Consider the following 19,354-nt stretch of genomic DNA (forward strand, 5'->3'; position numbering starts at 1 on the left):
GTTGCAGTTCAGGTGGTGTGGCTGGAGGGGAATGAATGGGGGGGCGGGGGCTGTCTAAGAGGTGAAGTCAGAGGATGAAGGGGTGGCATGTGTAGGGCCTGGCGTTTGGTAGATATAGTTTATTATAAATAGCTTTCATAGTAAGAATAGGAACTCCAATGCTTATTGGCTGAAACTAGGCTTAGAGTTTATAGAGAGCCAGGCTTCTTGAAAAACTAATGACTCTATGTATAACAGTATTCACCTACTCTCAATACCTAATAATTTCAGAAAATCACATTTCTATGACATTTTTTCACTATCTGGGCCAGAAGTTTAGTATGATCAGAAATCTATATATTCCTTAGAACATCCTGTCTTCTGGGGAAAAATGTCAGATTCCCTCCAGGGAGATCTATGAAACTTTAGTGAGTGCTAGTATTTGGCTAATTCTTAATCCTTCACTCCCAGAATACTTGCCTTAAGTAATTCCTAATTTGTTATGGTGGCGGAGGATGCCCGGGAGTGAGCTCTATGTAGATGAAGTGCTGTGTCTCTGTGTGCCAGTTCCAAAAGTGACTCATTTTCCTTTTTATTTTTATTTTTTGGCTCCAAATATACAATATAATAGGAAAAAATATATAATTACAAATTTTCCATCTTTGGGTAGATAAAGTTATCTGACACATGACTGCTAAATAATCAAGATTTATGTTAAGGATTTATGTTAAGTTTTAGGACCCCTTCTATAAGTAAAAGCTTGTTATTATGTTAACAGTAATTTGTTGGTTGGGTAGACTTTTTAGTTTCACTTCATGCCTATAATAACTCAATTATACTGAAAAAGATGGATGAACTCTACCAAACACATCCCAAGGTGATATGTTTATAAAATTCCCTTTAAAGCAAATTGAAAACATTTCTTTTACATGATGTCAATCAAAATCTAAGGTGCTTACCTATTTTGTCATTGCATCTATTACTGTTCAGAGGAATTGTGAGTGGAAAGAATACTTTTTAACAAAATAAGGAGTATGAAATGAATTAAATTCTTTATCGAGCACATCATTATGCCTTCTGCATACCTTATTTTACCCACAGAAAAAGTTAAATTTTATGTACCTCATTTTAAAGAGTTTAAACAGCATAGTACTGTTTTGGAGAAAAGCTTCAAAGACCTGTAAGGTTGATTTCAAAGCCCACATTCTTTACACTCTAAAAGACAAATGCCCCAATAGCCAAATAACTTGGTTCTTACATGATTTATCTGCCTTAAGAAATTTTTATGTTACCCTAAGCGTATGATTCAGTGAAGGAAATATAATATCTATTTATATGTGTTTTGCCTAGTAGAGTCTGTGTGTTCCTTAAAGGCAAGGATAGACCTGCTCACGACTGTGTGTGTCTTCAGCATCTAGCAGAAGTCTTGGCAGTGATTAGGCGGTCAACAAATATTTGTTGAGTGAATGCTGCATATGACTAAGCAAATAATGCAGGCTAGTGATTACAAGAGAAGAGAATCATTCATTTTATTTAAAGGCACTACCAGATTCAGTGAGTGTCTAAAAGCCTGTTTTTCAAATTTTGAAAATGATTTCACAGACCAATTTATATAATAGTTACATAGGCCATCCATCCAAAGTACATCCACAGTCAACATTCCTGCTGATTTTGAATTTGATCTATAGTAACTGACTTACATTTGACCCATACTAATTAATTTATTAATGGAAACTGCCACTGTTGGATTTAATAGTGTTTAGCAATTATGATGCAACTTCCACATAGTCCAAGAAACGACTGAATTATATAAAGTTCAGGCAGTGAGTACAGTTAGGCTTAGTATCTTTACAATATGGTGAGGAGTCATGACTGGAGGTGAACATTTTAAAAGGAAAAATTGCAAGAACAAGGATATATACATACTGTGGTGAAAAGTCTATATATCTGTATTTATAAAATTAGAATATATATCATACTGTATATTCACCATTGCATTATTCATTCAAGAAATATTTATTGATTTGTATCTAGAAATTTACCAAATATCATTTTTGCCGAGGAGAAGTTTACAGTCTACTGTGATTTGCAGACCTATAATCAGATGACCACTATACTTTATGACAAGGGCTATATTATGCAGAGAGGTGGGGACCTAATTATGACTAGGGTGATGAAGGATGGTTTCTGCACACAGGCAATACTTAAATTGAGTCTTGAAAAAGAGGTGGAAAAACACTGGGTGCCAAGCCAGGAAGGAAGAAAGAGCATGGATTGTTCAGCTGTAGCAAAGACATCCCTAATCCCAGGGGTATTCTCTCTCTTTTTCTCTCTCTCTTTCTCTTTCTGTGTGTGTGCGTGTGTGTGTGTGTGTGTGGTGTTTGGAGAGGGACATGCACAGAGTGCTAAGACAGTCGCCCAAAACAGATGATAAAAGAGCCTTACATACGAAATTCAGGAGTTCGGATTCAATCCTGTGACAGCTGACCAACCTGGAGGCTCACAAACAGGAGAGTGATATGATTGAGCCTGTGTTTCAGAAATCTACTCCAGTGGTATTTTGAAACTGTATTCAAGAGTAGGTGGATGGTGAGAACAGACCCCAGGTGAAAAGCTACAAGGACATTTTTTGTCTGAAATAATGTACTTATTTACACATTATTATTTCAGTACAAATTTACATTTGATGCTTACCTTAAAGTTGATAATGCATAATATTAAAAATATAGAAAGACAGTATTGTGTGATGGTGACCAATGGATTTTGCTGTCGGACTAACCCTGGCTAAAAAAAAAAAAAAAAAAAAAAAAAAAATGCAGGGTAGCTACTTACTAACAATATAACTGACATGAGGGTTTTGAGAAGCAACAGCGCAGGGGTTTGAGAGAAGGCTCTGAAGCCAGGCTGCTCGCTCTACCATTCACTGGTTAGCTAGTGTGATGCTGAATAATTATTACTTAACAGCTCTGTGCCTCCGCTTCCTTTGAAGATAATAATAGTTCTTACCTGTAGGGTTGCAAGGATGGTAAATGAATGCGTAAAGCACTTAGGACACAATGTGCCTCCTAGGAAGTGCTTAATATTTATTAGTTATTATTACCATGATCATCATTATCTATATCTCTGAACCTCTGTTTTCTCCATTATAAAATGGAGATTGCAGTTTTATCATGGTATTATGGCAATGTCTATTTAAAATACTAACCATTGAGTGTGTGGGTGGTGCTATCTGACTCTTGGTTTCGGCTCAGGTCATGATCTCAGGGTCCTAGGGTCAAGCCCTTCAGTGGGGTCCATCCTCAGCAGGGAGTCTGTTTGAAGATTCTCTTTTCCTCTCTGTCTCTCCCGCTTGTGCTCTTTCTCTCTCTCAAATAAGTGCTTTAAAAAATTAAAAATACTAAGCATAGTCACGAGCATCTATTACATACTCAAAAAATAGGTATTATTAAATTATTATATTTTTAAAAATCTGCTGGGACTGGCTACTGTGTCTCCATGGGGGAAAGAGGATATCTCCTCCTCCTCTGAGGTCCATCAAATCGTCTAATGGCTGCTGCAGGTACTCTGAGTACCTGGGCTACTCAAGAAGTTTTTGTTCAGTTAATACTTAAGGGTAGGGCTTATGTCTGGGGTACTCCTGTGAATTGGTGAAGAATGGGAAAATATGGGGGGGAAAAAGCATAATCTGAGATGTAAATTTGGTAGGTTGATTACATTTTAGGCAAGTAAACCATTTTTCCAGATTGATATGATTGAGGTTCTGAGTCCGCGCCAGCTCATCTGCTTCCAATCTTCATACACTAGTTTATTTTACCATCCGCTAATTTGCAACATACACTGATACACTTTTATTCAGTGCCCTGGTATTCTGGGACTTTTCCTATGGCTGTGCTGTTTGCTGATTGTTCAGATTTCCATCAGAGCAATGATTAAGGATGATAAAGCCCCTAATTAGAAAATGTTTGACTTTTCACTTTTTAAAGGTTTCATGAAAGATGGTAATCAAAAAAAAAAAAAAAAGTTGAAACTAGCTATGTGAACTTAGGCTAGTTTTTAAACACCTTTCAACTGCAGTTGCCTCATCTTTGAAATGTGACAATATTAAGAAATATTTCATGAAGTTGCCATGAGGAAGAAAGGAGCCATTGCTTGGAAAGTGTTTAACACGATACGTGACCTACAGTAGATGCTCAGTAAACATAAACTTCCACTTATTCCTTTTCCATTCTAAATTCTACTTAAATATTGCCTATGTCATAAATTAAGACTATTACTATCTTAATTCGTATTAGAGCAATCTTTTCATACTGTCGTGCCATGCTTCAATTATTATAACAAACTAAAAATAGATCTCACTTTGGAATTTATTGTAGCTATCTGTTAAAAGTCATTACATGGCACATTTAAGGTTTGTATATTTAGTTATATGTACATTTTAGTTAAAAGAACCAGAAGCAAGTATTAACCCTAGTTAATGATATGACTGGTGAAGTGTTGAGGGGATATTTATTGTTTATGCAACTTATTTTGAAGCACATGAAAAATAAGAGGGTTTTATAAGAAATAGGGAAAAGTAAATATAGTAAAATGTTACTTGTGGGATTTAGGTGGTTGGTTTATGACTATTCACTGTGTACTTCTTTTAACTTTTCTATATATGTAAAAATGTTATAATAAAATATTGGTGAAAAAAGTTAACCTGCGATACCTAACGTGTCCTAGGAAGGCCCCATTTATTTGGTTGCTTTGTTTTGTTTTTTCCACAAAGAACTATTCCAGAATCTAGCAGAAATTCAAAGATGTATGTGACACTATGAACTAAGACTAAGAACTAAACACTAAGAACTCACAGACTGGTTGGGGGAAATAAGACTCTTTGAAAATTGAATCCAAACTCAAAGGTCCTAGTATAACAATTGAATTATGGAGGTGAGAATTTTCCATGTACAGCTTAGAGATCCCCAGGAGTTGTAGAGCTAGTATCAAGGTCAGCAAATTCTTTTGTGCAAAAAGCTTTGTCTGTAGGATGAGGAAGTTAACAGGCCACATGTATGTTTAACTCTTTTTCACATGGGGACAGTCCATTATCTTTATTAAAATGCACATTTTCACATCTGAAAATTCACAGTAGGTTATTTTTATCATTATGCAGTTTTTCAAACAGCAGATTAAAAGTAGTCTGTCATTTCTGTTCTGAAATATTTCGGTGTTAGAAAGAGGGCTTCATTCTCAAGAAGGTTAGAAGCCACTGATCCAAACAAAAGTGCTCTCAGAGTTTGGAAAAAAAGAGCTCTTCAGCTTGCTGAGGTCTGGCCAGGCTTCAAGAAGGAGATGGAATCTGAGCTGAGTGTTGGGCAATGGGTAGAATTTGAATAGGTCGACAAGAGATGGAATGCATCCTAAATGAGGAACCAATCTGAACAAAGGTAGGATAGTTTGGGAGACTGTGAGGAGACCAGTTTAGCTGAAGAAGGAATTGATAGTAGATAAGGTTGGAAGGGTCAGCTGGAGCCAAACTGTGGAGGACTCTGAATGTTAGGCAGAGGAATTTGGACTTCATCCTGGAGCCAGTAGAGAAGCCACGAAATATTTTGAGCAAGGGCTTGATATGGTGAAAGTGTTTTAGGTATTAATCTGGCAGCAATTTCAAGGATAGATTGGAATGGGGGAGAGATGAACAGTTGTACGGAGGCTCATGTAGTCTGCCCAGATTTTATGTGTCAGGAATCTGAGCTAGTGTGGCAAGAATGAGAGTCACAGAAAAGGAAAGTGAAGTCAAAAGCAGACCTTTAAAGGCGCATCATTTACCATGCGGCACTTTTACCAAAAACACTCAACTTGTCTAGACCTTACAGAAGCCATTGCATGGTGCTGCTCCAATATACTGCATTTGCTACACTTCTGTGAATACGTTTGGAAATTGACTAACAGTTCTGTGGGCCCTGTATACGTTCAGGTTCTGGTTAGTCTATAGATGTTGATTTGTTTTTCCTAAGGTCGCATAAGGTGGGATATTTTGAAAAACTATTTTTCTACCCTCTTTTAGGCAAAAGAAGATGGATGACTCTAACTTTAAAATTTTGGAGGGATGATAATCATATGCCAGGGCCAATATACACACAAGGAGGAATGCCTCATTTTTCCAGATGGGAACTACTTAAACACATTTGCTTCATGGATATATACATTTTTAGATAAAGAAGAAATGGTTAAATGGTTACTTGCAATATTTAATTTATTCAGTTCTATTTCTTTAAGAGGTATCATGTAAAATTATAAATTTAGGCATATTGCTATTTTTCACTTTATTTCATGTTATCATTCTATTCATTCTCTTTACATAGGCCTCTGGTATCCCTTGATAGCTCTTTTTCATTCATTTGACACAGTTTTCAAAAACCTGCATTTCCACTTCTGTCTCATGGTTTGAGAAAGAGTGCTCATTGAATCCAAACTGTAACATAATATTATGGTGGTTGTGCTTTTGTTTTGTCCCACAGTTTATTATTTGTTATCTAAACAGCATAGTCTTGTGCCGTATAGCTTTTAAAAAGGGTTCTTTTTAAGGCCTATTTATAGCAATAGCTAATATTTGCCTTTGAATGGTTATGCCCCATGCGTTATTATTAAATCCATGTAATTTACCTCTCTTTTGAAAGATCCAAGCAGGGTCCTCTTTTAACAAAAATTCCAATGGTAGATACTATTTTATGTTAATGTGTCTTCTCCAAAGAGTCCTTTGTTCAAAATAATGTAACAATGTGTCCTATAAGTAAGAGGCTTTATAAGGACCTGCACATAAATGTGCATAATGTGATAATTTGGGAGGAATAAAATGTCATCTTACATTTGAGCATATATAGTATTAATTGCCCTATGCAATGTGCCTAGCAATTTAAAGTCAGTTATAAGTCAGTTGTACATTTTTACCTTTATTTATCCTCTCAATGAATATTGAGTTTCAGCTCTATGTCAGGCATTGTGCTAAGTTCTGTAGGGATGTAAAAAGGTCTAGTTCCTACCATAAAGAAATTTATAATGTATTAAAATGTAAAATTATAATATATTAAAATGGATAAGACTGACATGTAAAATGAGGTAGAATAGGATGTATTTTCTAAAGGAGGTACAAACTCAGATTTAGTAGCTAAAGGAAAAGAAAGATCAGTCCTGAATAGGAGATCAAGCAAGACTTAGCAAAGCAATTGCAACTTTGAACCTTGAAGAAGCTGTGGGATTTAGTCAGATGGAAATTTTGTAGAATGCTTTATGTTGGAGAGAAAGACATTAGCAAAATCATGGTTCTGTGGATTCATTAAGCATCTCAGTAGGCCAGTTTGGTTTAAATGTTGAATATATACAGTCATGATTCATGATCTGTAAAATGCGGTAATAGTGTCATACAGAAAAGTTGGGACAATTAGATGTGACTGTGTATTTTGTAATACTTCTGTGTTCTTATAAGTCACTAGTTATACAAATAGGAAAGTAAAGCAAAAAAGAAAAAAAAGAAACATCTTGGTATAGTGGGGGGGGGGGGGCTTAAAAACATGATAAAGGGAAGTAACTTAATAGCTTATTTTAGGAGAACATGGAGAGCTGAAGACCTCGGAGCAAAGAGTGACTCACTCAATCTAAGCTATGGAGGGATCAGTATATGCTTAGAGTAGAAGAGTAGAGGCTGAAAAGCCGATTGCCAACTTTTACAAGAGAAGAGATGTAAGGTAATCAGGGTAGTGGCTGTGAATAAATGATTGGGAAAGATCAAAGTCATAGAAATTATAGATGTGGCAATATAGGGTATAAGGAGAAGGGGTCTGGGAGAAATTAGGGTGAAAAGGAAACTTTCAGTTAGGTGACATGACCATTACAGAGGGATAAAAGAAGATTTTATGTTTAAGTAGGTTGAGTTGGACCCTGATCAAGGCAAGGAAGGACATTGTATAATTGGGTTGTGGGGATTGGTTCCCATGAAAAAGATGTGCAGGTAAATAGAGATTTGGCAGTCATCTACATAAAGATGATTTTTTTAAACCTCTGGCAAAGAAAGACTAGAGAAACATTCAGACAGGTAAGAATGGCACAGAATTAAAAAGCCACAGAGTAACCAAAGGGAGGAAAAGCCAGAGAACAAGAGAGCTATAAGGGGAGCTATAAGCTGTGTTGTATTGGTTAATGATAAGAAAAGGGTCAGAGGAAGGCACATTCTGTAAAAGAATTAAGGAAAACCAGAATTGGGAAAAGTTTGATGTGGTCAATTAGGAAAGTCCTTTTAGTAAAATAGCAGCTACAAAAAAGAGAATGGATGATCCATATTTCAAGGCAAATTTTTAAGAAACTTGATGAATAAGGAAGAGGAGAAAAGTATCATGTTGAAAGGAAACTTTTACAAATTATGTTGACACACAACGTTAAATGAGTTTCAGGTATACAACATAGTGATTTGACAAGTCTCCATGTTACTCTGCTCACCTCAGGTGTAGCTGCCATCTGTCCCCATACAACACTATTACAGTACCATTGACAGTATTCCCTGTGCTGTGCTTTTTAGTCCTCTGACTCATTTATTCCACAACTGGAAGCCTTTATTTCCTAATCCCCTTCATCCATTTTGTGCATGTCCATACTCCTCCCCTCTGGCAACCATCAGTTTGTTCTCTGCATTTACAGGTCTGTTTCTGCTTTTTGTTTGTTTGTTCATTTGTTTTGTTTTTTAGATTCCACTTATAAGTGAAATCATATGGTATTTGTCCTTCTCTGTCTGACTTATTTCACTTAGCATAATACCCTCTAAGTCCATCCATGTTGTTGCAAATGGCAAGATCTCATCTTTTTTTTTTTTTTTTTTATGGCTGAGGGGTGTGTGCGTGCATGCACATACATACACACATACACATATATATTTTATTTTGTCCCACAAGTTTATGTTATCCATACAGAATAGTCTTGTGCAGTATAGTTTTTAAAAGGATTCTTTTAAAGCCTATTTATAGCAATAGTTAATACTTGCCTTTGAGTGGTTATGCCCCATGCATTATTTTTAAATCCATGTAATTTACTCTTTTGAAGGATCCAAGAAGGGTCCTCTTTTAACAAACAAAATTCCAATGGTAGACACTATTTTATGTTAATGTGTCTTCTCCAAAGAGTACTCTGTTCAAAATAGTGTAAAATGTGTCTTATAAGTAAGAGGTTTTACAAGAACCTGCACATAAGTACATATGTGTATATATGTTAGATATGTATGTATGTGTACACACATAACACATCTTCTTTATCCATTCATCTATCCATGGACACTTGGGTTGCTGCCATATCTTGACTACTATAAAGAATGCTGCAGTTAACATAGGGGTACCATATATCTTTTCAAATTAGTGTTTTTATTTCCTTTTGGCAAATATCCACATGTGGAATTATTGGATCACAAGGTACTTCTATTTTTAACTTTTTTTTTAATTCATGAGAGGCAGAGAAAGAGAGAGGCAGAGACACAGGCAGAAGGAAAAGCAGGCCCCATGCTGGGAATCCGATGTGGGACTTGATCCCGGGTCTCCAGGATCACACTCTGGGCTAAAGGCGGCACTAAACCGCTGAGCCACCCAGGCTGCCCTCTATTTTTAACTTTTTAAGGAATTTCCAAACTGTTTTCCACAGTGAGTGCACCAATTTACAATCCTAGTAACAGTGCCTGAGGGTTCCCTTTGCTCCACATCCTTGCCAATACTGATTTGTCTTTTTAATTTTAGCCATCTTGACAGGCATAAGGTGATATCTGAGACTTGTCTGTCTTTGTCAGTAGAAGAGAGGTAGCCTCTTGAGATGAAATTACTGAAAATTCTGGGAGATCAGATCATTGAGTTTTGTTGCAAAGGAGGCATGGAAGTGGCACCAAGAATAAAGGTTTAAAAGGTTAAGTCCTACTAAAGAAAGGAAACCTTCACTGAGATTAACCAATAGGAAACTGGGAGATACTGCAAGAAGATCATTGAAAGATTTAATGTAGCTTCAACATTCTTTATAGAATAGTTGGTTAGGGCATGTGCTGAAGAGAATGAGGAATGAGGTGAGGACTGGGTACTTGAGAGAAGTGGAAAAGCCTCAGTAGAAACTGTTTCAAGCGCAAGAAGTGGAAAAGGGAGATTGTCAAGCAACAGGATGACTCACAAGAACATGGAAAGCATAAATTTTAGCAAATTTGGTCAACATGCATATTGTGGCCTCCTCTCTCATGCTCAGCCATCCAGAACAGCAGTTGAAGAGTGAACAGCAAGGGCTTGCCAGTGGTAGGATTAGAGCTTGGCAAATAAAGATGCTTGGAAAAACAAGATGACCCAGGACTCTAAGGTGGAATCTCTGGGTTCCAGACTGGGCCAGTGCAGTTGGAAAGACATGATGTTCTGATGAGCAAGTCTAGGGTAAGTGAGCAAATGAAAAAAAAAAAAAGGTGGCATTTCTTGGAGGTCATGCAATTCTAGGCAATAGTGTAGCTGAATCATTTAATAACCAAAATGGAATGAAGGTAAATCTCATTGAGATATAAGAGATGAAGGAATCATAGAGTAGTAGAGGAATGGCAGACTGGGGTTTTGATGCTCTTGATCATTATAGTAGGAAACAAAATAGAAAGGAAGACCAAGGGTATGCCAAGCAAAGATATGCTATTATATTTTGAAAAAAAGTTACATGATAAATTAGCTTAGATACTGCTGGGGGATGATCTGCTGCTCATCTGTGCTGATGCCTTAACTGCAATCCTGGACAGATTCTTCATAACACAAAGGCTGGCTCCTAGTCCAGCAGGCAGAGCTGCCCTTTGATAATACGTTCACTTTAACTGATCTTAATTTATGGTAAAAACAAAAAAACAAAAAGAAATGGGTTTACCATGTGTCTCCCCTGATCAATCCATCATCTTCCTGGAGATTATTTATATGACTGCAACATTCAAAGTATAACCAGAAGTTGCTTGATGAGCACAGAGTCATAATGTAATGGGCTAATTAGATGATCTTGATAGCATAATGCCACCAAGTTCCAGTGGTCTGATAGCTATGTCTCCACTTAAATTTATGGTGAAGGAATACTGACTTATCTTTTTCTTGGGCCAGTTTTAGTATACTCCCCCCTAAACAGTACTGGAAAGAGAGGCCCACATTTTCTCTTGGAATCCTTGATCACAGTGGCTAAATACGTCGTCATCCTGCTAGCGTGTTTGTGTTTTGTTTTTGTTTTTTTTTTCAGATTGAGCATATTCAGATTGTAGTGATGGAAAATACATTAAGACTGCCTTATCTGCAGTTTTGCTTTCCATGGTTCTAGTCAACTGTGGTCCAGAAGTAGACAATTATCCTTCTGACATATCGTCAGAAGGTCAGTCACAGTACCTACATCCTTTACTTCACTTCATCTCATCCTGTAGGCATTTATCATCTCATATCATCAGAAGGAGGGTGAGTGTAGTACAATAAAATATTTTGAGAGAGAGACCATATTCAACTTTTATTACAGTATAATTTTTTTATTGTTAATCTTACTATGCGTAATTTGTAAGTTAAACTTTATCATAGGTACGTACATATAGGAGAAAGCATAGTATGTGAAGGATTAGGTACTATGGTTTCAGGCATCCACTGAGGGTCTTGGAACATATTCTCCACAGATAAGGGGGGACTACTGTATACGTTTTCTTATATAGTCATAATTGGTTTTGCCTTTTTAAATTACATTCAAATTACCTTGATTTGATTTTGGCCATCCTAAATAAAATGGCCTCATGTTAGATCTTAGGTAGGTTGCTTGACTTTATATTTTCAATTTACTTTTCATTCAAAGGGTAAGTTTAACTTTAATGTGAAGGTTATAATAGATTTTATTCCATAAGAAAGACTTTGATTTCTCTTAATTAAAGAGACCTATAATGATAAAGTGACTATAAAAGTATGGCCTCTGGACATAGCTAAATGATTTATTAACCACTGGACAGTACTCAATGATTTCTAAACATTTCTCTCTTTTTTTATCCTTGCATGAGTATGTTATCCCCACTTAACAGATGAGGAAACTGAGACACAGAAATTGAGTAACTTTTCCAGATTTGTACTGTTAATAGCAAAGCTAGATTGAAATTCAATTGCTAATTCCAAAACTGGTGCTTTTAACAATCTTTATTTGATCTTGCTCCCTGGTACTACTCCCCAGGAGAAAGGCATTCAGTGTAGCAGAATCCTACTACTACTCATGATGATGATAAATCAGTTTCTGGGGGATCCCTGGGTGGCTCAGGGGTTTCTGGGGGATCCCTGGGTGGCTCAGCGGTTTAGCACCTGCCTGCTTTTGGCCCAGGGCGTGATCCTGGAGTCCTGGGATTGAGTCCCACATCGGGCTCCCTGCATGGAGCCTGCTTCTCCCTCTGCCTGTGTCTCTGCCTCTCTCTCTCGGTGTCTCTCATAACTAACTAACTAAATAAATAAATCAGTTCCTGCTTTATATAAGGTACTTTATATACATTTTTACAAATCCTTACTGCCTTCTTTTATATAGCTATCATTTTAAAAGTTTTGTGTGTGAAATAATTAAGGTCAGAGATCAAATAACTTTTATAAAGTCCTATAGTGAATAACTAGATTTGTTGACTCCAGAACCAGGGCTCAAAGGCATTGATAGATGGGAGTTTGAGGCACCCCTGAGGAGTAGCAAGTTGCATGTATAGCGCAGGTCTAAAATACATGGCTGAGCAGAGGAGTTGGGATTGTGAAGATTAAAGAGGTAAAGGAGTTTCTGAATATTTCTAGAGATGAGAGGAGATCCTTACAGTATTGGATGGAAGATTGAATACTTGGAGTGGTGAAGAGACTCTTGAGTGGGGGCAAAAGAATACAAATTGCTGTATTCTAATAGACTAAAATCTTGTAATGAAGGAAAAAGTACAATGGAGATAAGAGTTGTACATTTATTTATTGAGATTTATTTATTTATTTTAGAGACGGTGCACATGAGTGGGTAGAGGGGCAGAGGGAGAGAATCCTCAAGAGGATTCCTCAGTGAGTACAGAGCCTGACATGGGGCTCAATCCCAGGACCCTGAGATCATCACCTGAGCTGAAACTAAGAATTGGACACTTAACTGACTGAGCTACCCAAGGGCCCCTAGAATTGTATAGTTATTTAAAAGAAAACAGATGAGGGACGTCTGGGTGGCTCAGTGGTTGAGCATCTGCCTTTGACCCAGGGCATGATCCTGGAGTACCAGGACCGAGTCCCACATCGGGTTCTCTGCATGGAGCTTGCTTCTGAAAAGACTGGTGGGGGAAAAAAAAACCCTCGGGATGTGATTTTTTTTTTTTAATTTAAATTTTAATTTTTTTTGGGGGGGGGATGTGATGTTTTAAACTCAAAGCCTTGGAGAGTGCTCTATTATACCATCTATGGCATATTTATAAATGAGATAGTGCTAGTGAGGATGGGTAGTTTGATGGCTGGAGATTAGTCTTGTCTTTCTAACTTTCTGGTGGGTCTATGCATGGCAATGACACTTCCAACTGGAAGTGGTCTCTCCTCATTTGGCTTTGACTCAAACTACTTTAAATCACAATAAATCTCCAATCTCTTTAACATCAGGTCCCTGCTGATCAAAGTATTCAATTCCAGTACCTGATAAAACCATGAATATCCTGCTAGTTACTGTATGTACATCCTCTTCAATAGTGAGCCTTTTAAAAAACTGGATTCATTAGGAAAAGAGAATCTTTATTCCTTATAGATGGGCATATTTGAACAATGGCAAAAGGCAATGTACTTGGGACCTAAAAGAAAAAGTATCCTCTTCCTTTCCTCCCTATTTTTAATGGAATTTCAAGTATAATTGAATGTGTCTCCTGAGAGTGAAAGCTATATTCAGTCAAGCTAATAATATGGAGAATTAGCTAGGCTAAGTCTTCGAGGTACCAGAGTAGGAGTGGTTTTGGCATAGTCTAGCTTTCATCAAGTAATTTTATAGTCCAATATACAGAATCATAGATCTTAGATTTGGCAAAGACTTAAAAGTAATCTGGGCTAACATCTTGTACACTGGAAACTTTCTTCTTCACTGTTTTCTCAGGCAGGTGGATATGGGACTTCTACCTGAGATCTTCCTGTGAGTGCCTTAGCCTAGAAGTGTTAACACTAGGAGAATCTGGACTGATGGGGTTTTAGCTCCCTCTATATCCACAGTGTGTGGCTCTGTGCCTCATTTTCTTTGCTCTGTTGTAGAGTAGTGCTAATTATTGGGAATTGCCAAATACTGTCATTTCTTCAAGCCTTGAAATTGAAAACATCCAAAATTAATTCCCATTTTCTGCCACTTGTGACTTTGGGCAATTTCCTAATCCCTTGGTTTTCATTTTTGCATGTGAAACAAGAAGACTGTCCCCAATTAGGGAGTTTGTGAGTTGTGCTCTGAGACTAACTTGGAGAATTGTTTAAAAGGATTAATGTCTGTTTAATATCTGATTAATCATAATGTTTCTAGTCTGACAATACTAGGTACTTTACATGACCTATTCCCCTTGGGCCTGATTCTCATCTTTGATCAGTATATTGTATTTGATTATGAGTTCAAATCCCTGTGGTAATCTGTTCAGTACAGAGTAAAATAGAGCTATTGCTTTATAGGTACAGGGCATTGTATGAGTTCTTTCAGGAAGGAAAAAGAAGATGTGGACAACAGGTAGGATACTTTGGAGCTGTGAACCAGCAGAGGAGGATATTCTTTCCACAATCTATGGCAGAATAATGGTTATGAAGAGCAAGACCTGCAGGTGTAAAGAGAAAAGGGAAATACAGGCTTATGTCAGAATTTATTAGCATCAACTGAGACTGCTAACCCCAAACAACTGGTGGAAAAGTGAAAACTTCAGTTACACTATTGTTTGGTCTACATTAAAATAATCAGTTGGAGTGATTCCCTTTAGACTCACTGGTTTTATTTTTCAACTTTGTTTAGAAGCAGTCTAAATAATTAATTCTTTGGAAGTGACTATCTGCTGCAACTATTTATAATGTCTATTTGAAAACTACTCATTATGCATTAGTAAAAGATTCAAAGCTCAAGGAGAGGGAATTTGTTCTTTGCCTGTTGTTTATAAGAGGCGATTTTGAAAGAAGGAAAAGCTGCATTTCCTCCATCATTCTTTCCCATTTCAGAATGTATTTACTTTTGAGAGAAGCTGCCCCAGATATTCTCTTCGTCGGACCTTTGTTTTGGAAAACATGTTAGTGATTTTTAAGTAGCCTCCAAGATATTATTGCATTGTTTCTAAAAACCCATTAGTGAGGATATATAACTTCTACAAAGAAGACCACAAATTCCAATGATGGCACTTCATCTGTCATTTCTAAGGAAAGCAATAATGCTATGTCTTCATTAAAGCCTAAATCTTAGGAAAAAAGGCAAATGTTCTGAGGTGGTCTAGTATATTTGCTTAATAGGGTTCAATGATATCATCATCAGGTCAGTAGAGTGGTTCCTTTTGTGAACCTACAGCATAAATCTAAATGTTTTTATTGTACAGCCACAAACGACTTTACTAAAGATCATAAGTTTCCTACAAACTGTCTGATACTGGTTTTATTTGGGAATGAAAAACTTAATTTCTGCTTCATTTATATTTAGTGTGGTTTTGATACTAAGTGTACATCAGATATTGACATATTGGCAGCCAGATATGGCTGAGTGTTAATAATGACCCATTAAATTGAACACTCTATTTTTCAGCCATGTCAGATAATTAAGAGTGTGTGTGTGCATCCATGTGTGCATGTGTGTACCTGAGTCTGTCCTTGAGCATGATGAAAACCTACCAGCATTATTTCCTATTCCAAGTCTTTTTATTCTACCCTTTTGGTTCTGTTTAGCTAAATAGCTACAAACCCAAGGAAATACTCTTACATCTTCATCATAAAAATTTTGAGAGATAAATTATTTGTTAATAAGCAATTCAATTAATATATAAGATAATGAATTTAACTACTAAAGTGTTTCTTTTCAAGGATAGCTTGTTACAGTAGGTTAACTAGGGAGGAAATAGTTAATGTGTGGTGTTTTTTTAAATTACAAATATTAATCTGAATTATATTCAAATACTAATAGTCTTTAAAGTGATTTTATTGTAACTATTTTAAATATTATAACTTATTTACCATGCCTTTACAAATAACTATTAATTGGATATATCATATATGTTGTTTATTTTTGTAGTTAAAACAGAGCCAATGAGCAGCAGTGAAATAGTTTCAACAACAGCAGACGGGTCTTTAGACAATTTCTCAGGTTCAGGTAAGGAATAAATATTAGCTTTTCACATTAATACAAAACAGTTTTTCTTAGTTTATTTATATATGAAAGTATATATCTAAGTGTATATGTATGTGAGTATATGCATGTGTGTATGTATTACATAAATGTAATATAGCTTTACTCAGAGTCCCATACCTGCAATTATGTTGTTTTTATCCAGTGTTTGCTAGAAATATTGATAGCCTATAAAGGAGATTAAATCAAAAGAGGTTGTGTTTTTTTTTTCTTGTACTAAATTATCTTCTTATGTTAATGATTCTTACCCTATTTCTCTCATCTGTGTGATTTCCTTTCCAATTAAACAAATTTAGGGGGGATCCCTGGGTGGCTCAGTGGTTGAGCGTCTGTCTTCAGCCCAGGGTGTGATCCTTGAGTCCTGGGATTGAGTCCTACATCGGGCTCCCTGCATGGAGCCTGCTTCTCCCTCTGCCTGTGTCTCTGTCTCTCTGTCTCTCATTAAATAAATAAAATCTTTAAAAAATGTAAACAAATTTGGGTAGGCAGGATTTGGCTTCTCATACTTTTTAAGCAGACTTACCAAACCATCCTCCTAGGGAACTGTCATGTCAACTGTAGACCTAAGTTAGACTTTATAAAGCAATTTTAAGTCCTTAAGTTAGTTTTAATCTCTTTCACATTAACAAAGTCTGCCTCCAGGAAACAAAATATCCAAGTTTCATGTCTTTGCTAATGAAATTACTGATAAGAAAGTCATTGTAATAAAGTAACCATGAGATTGTGATTATATATTTGCCATATTACTCAGCTTGGACTATTTCAACAAAAAATTATGTTTATCAGATGCAATTCTTAAGTTTTCTAACCTGTTTTTATTACGTGCTGTGTTTATCCAACCTCTTAAATGGACATGCTATACTTACATAAGTTTGTGATTGACATACTGCAGCTTTCAAGACCATTTATTTAATACATAACACAACTAAAGGGAATCATGCATAAATATAACATGAAATGCAAATGCATAACTTTTATACTAATGATACCAGATGGAAACAATAAGGAAATAACAAAAGGGTATTGCATCCTTGAGTTCTTTTATAAAACACTTACTAGAATTCGACTGATGCCAGATAATGTGCTTGGTGCTCTTAGGGATTCATAGATATCTGAGGATGGCCCTGGTTTGACGGTTGGTAAGGTGAATAAATGACAAGACTGTCACATTACATAAAGTTTGATATTTCCAGAGGGAAGGTCAAGGATCCCAAAACACCCAGGAAGGGACCCAACAGGGACTGGGTTGGGATGGGGTGGTCAGGAAAGGTTTCCTGGAGGAGATGCCTGCAATCAGCCTTAAATACTAAATAGGAATAAAGCACACAAAGGTCTGGGGAGAGGGAGTTGGACAGATGGAACATTCCATGGGAGGAGACCAAGACACAGAGGCATGGAATTTGGAACTGCCGGTGGTTCAGCATTCCTGGTGTGTACAGTGTGAGCAGTGATAGGCATGCTGGACAAGGTCAGGATAGTCTAAAGAGGCATTTGTGTACCATGTAATGTTTGCATTGTATCCTGAGCACAGTGGGAGGCATCCAAAGACGGGGGTTGCTTGATCATATTCACATACAGAATCCTAACTGTAGTAGGAGGAGGGGAGAGGGGCTGGAGCACAGAAGGAGAGAGAGCAGACAGTCTTTTTGTTAATTTGGGCCAAAAATACTGAAGACCTGAGATAAGGTGCTGGTGATATTAGGGAAAGACGGTGGATTAAGATGTATTTGCGAAGTTGAATTCATGGCATAATAACCAATGAATATAGGGGATAAATGAGGCAGAAAAACAGGTTAGGGTGATGGAATGCAAGAATAGCGTGATTGAGAGAGAAAGGCATGTTGAATGGGAGGTATTATCCACTTGAAGATGTTGAAGCTCAGGAATGATATGGATTGGAAATTTTGGAAGTGTTCAGGGAGTTAAAGCTAGTGGGCTATAACAGAGTTGAAGACAGACTGCAGGGCAGACCAGTATAGAGTGATGGGCAAGGATGACATGAAAACACAGGTTTTTCAACTGGAAAAGAAGAGAGTTGAGTTGAAAGTGAAGGCAGGAAGAATTTCAAGGAAGCACTGTCTACATGACAGATTTGTATATAGCTATTAAAAATAGTTTGGAAAAAAACTTAATGGCATGAGCAGATGTTAACTATATTAAGTGAAAAGCAGGTTACAAAAGGTCATATGCTCAGTATAATCTGTGTTTTTAAACATCTATATGTATGTATATGTGTCTTTGTATATGTGTATAAAAATTAATGACGGCTTTCTCCAGATGATGGAAAATAATTTGAATTATATTCCTTCGGTTTTTTTTTTTTCAAAAATATTCTGCAGTATATTTGTGTAACATGCGTACTTTCAGAAAGTAGTAATTTTAAAATGCAAGTTTAAAGTCACATACTGAAATGAGATACGTTTTTATAAGTATCTACAGATAATAGTATTGCTTTGCTATTTTTCCTGATATTGAAAACCTGTGGTAAAGGAATTCCTTGTTCTTAAGAAATATACACCAAATAAAGGGACATCGTATCTGCAGCTCTAAAAAGCATGAGCTATACGCGTATACATGCACACATATGCAGGGAAAAAGAATAGAGAATAAAGCAAGTATAATAAGATGTTACATTTAGGGAATTGTGGTCAAGATTTTCTTGGAGAAGAAGATGATTTTCTATTTTTGCAACTATTCTGTAGTGTGAAGTTATGCCAAAATAAAATATAAATGAGAAACCTCAGTGGATTTAGCCTACAGCAGTTTCAGTGAATGGTACTTTACTTCCCCTAATGCCAACTTGCCCCATTTCTCCAACACAGGTCCTAGCAGATATATGTGCTCCTAAAATTTAGTGAGTAAGTGGATGATTTAACCAATAAGGTGAAGGAAGTGGAGACAGGGAGGAGAAAAATGTCGTTCAAGTACGTAAGCGATAAAAGGAGAAAATAGTCCGTTAGAAAGTGGGAGATAGGGTTGAGGGTGGCATTTAGATCAGAGTGTTTTTTGCTGCCGACACAAA

General features: G+C 36.6%; 1 protein-coding gene across 15 annotated transcripts in view; it reads left to right on the plus strand.

Annotated features, from left to right (window-relative positions):
- EYA1 (EYA transcriptional coactivator and phosphatase 1) overlaps window positions 1-19,354 on the plus strand; it is a 419,064-nt gene that overhangs the window by 260,540 nt on the left and 139,170 nt on the right. For 12 of the 15 annotated variants that reach the window (XM_077876586.1, XM_077876588.1, XM_077876591.1 and 9 more), the window contains one exon: window positions 16,219-16,296. In XM_077876586.1, coding sequence (XP_077732712.1) covers window positions 16,219-16,296 — 78 coding nt within the window. Of the gene's footprint in view, window positions 1-16,199; window positions 16,297-19,354 lie in introns of those variants that run through there. The other 3 variants (XM_077876596.1, XM_077876597.1, XM_077876600.1) reach the window with 2 other exon arrangements.

This window comes from Canis aureus, chromosome 28 (genome assembly GCF_053574225.1).
Source record: "Canis aureus isolate CA01 chromosome 28, VMU_Caureus_v.1.0, whole genome shotgun sequence".
NCBI lineage: Eukaryota > Metazoa > Chordata > Mammalia > Carnivora > Canidae > Canis > Canis aureus.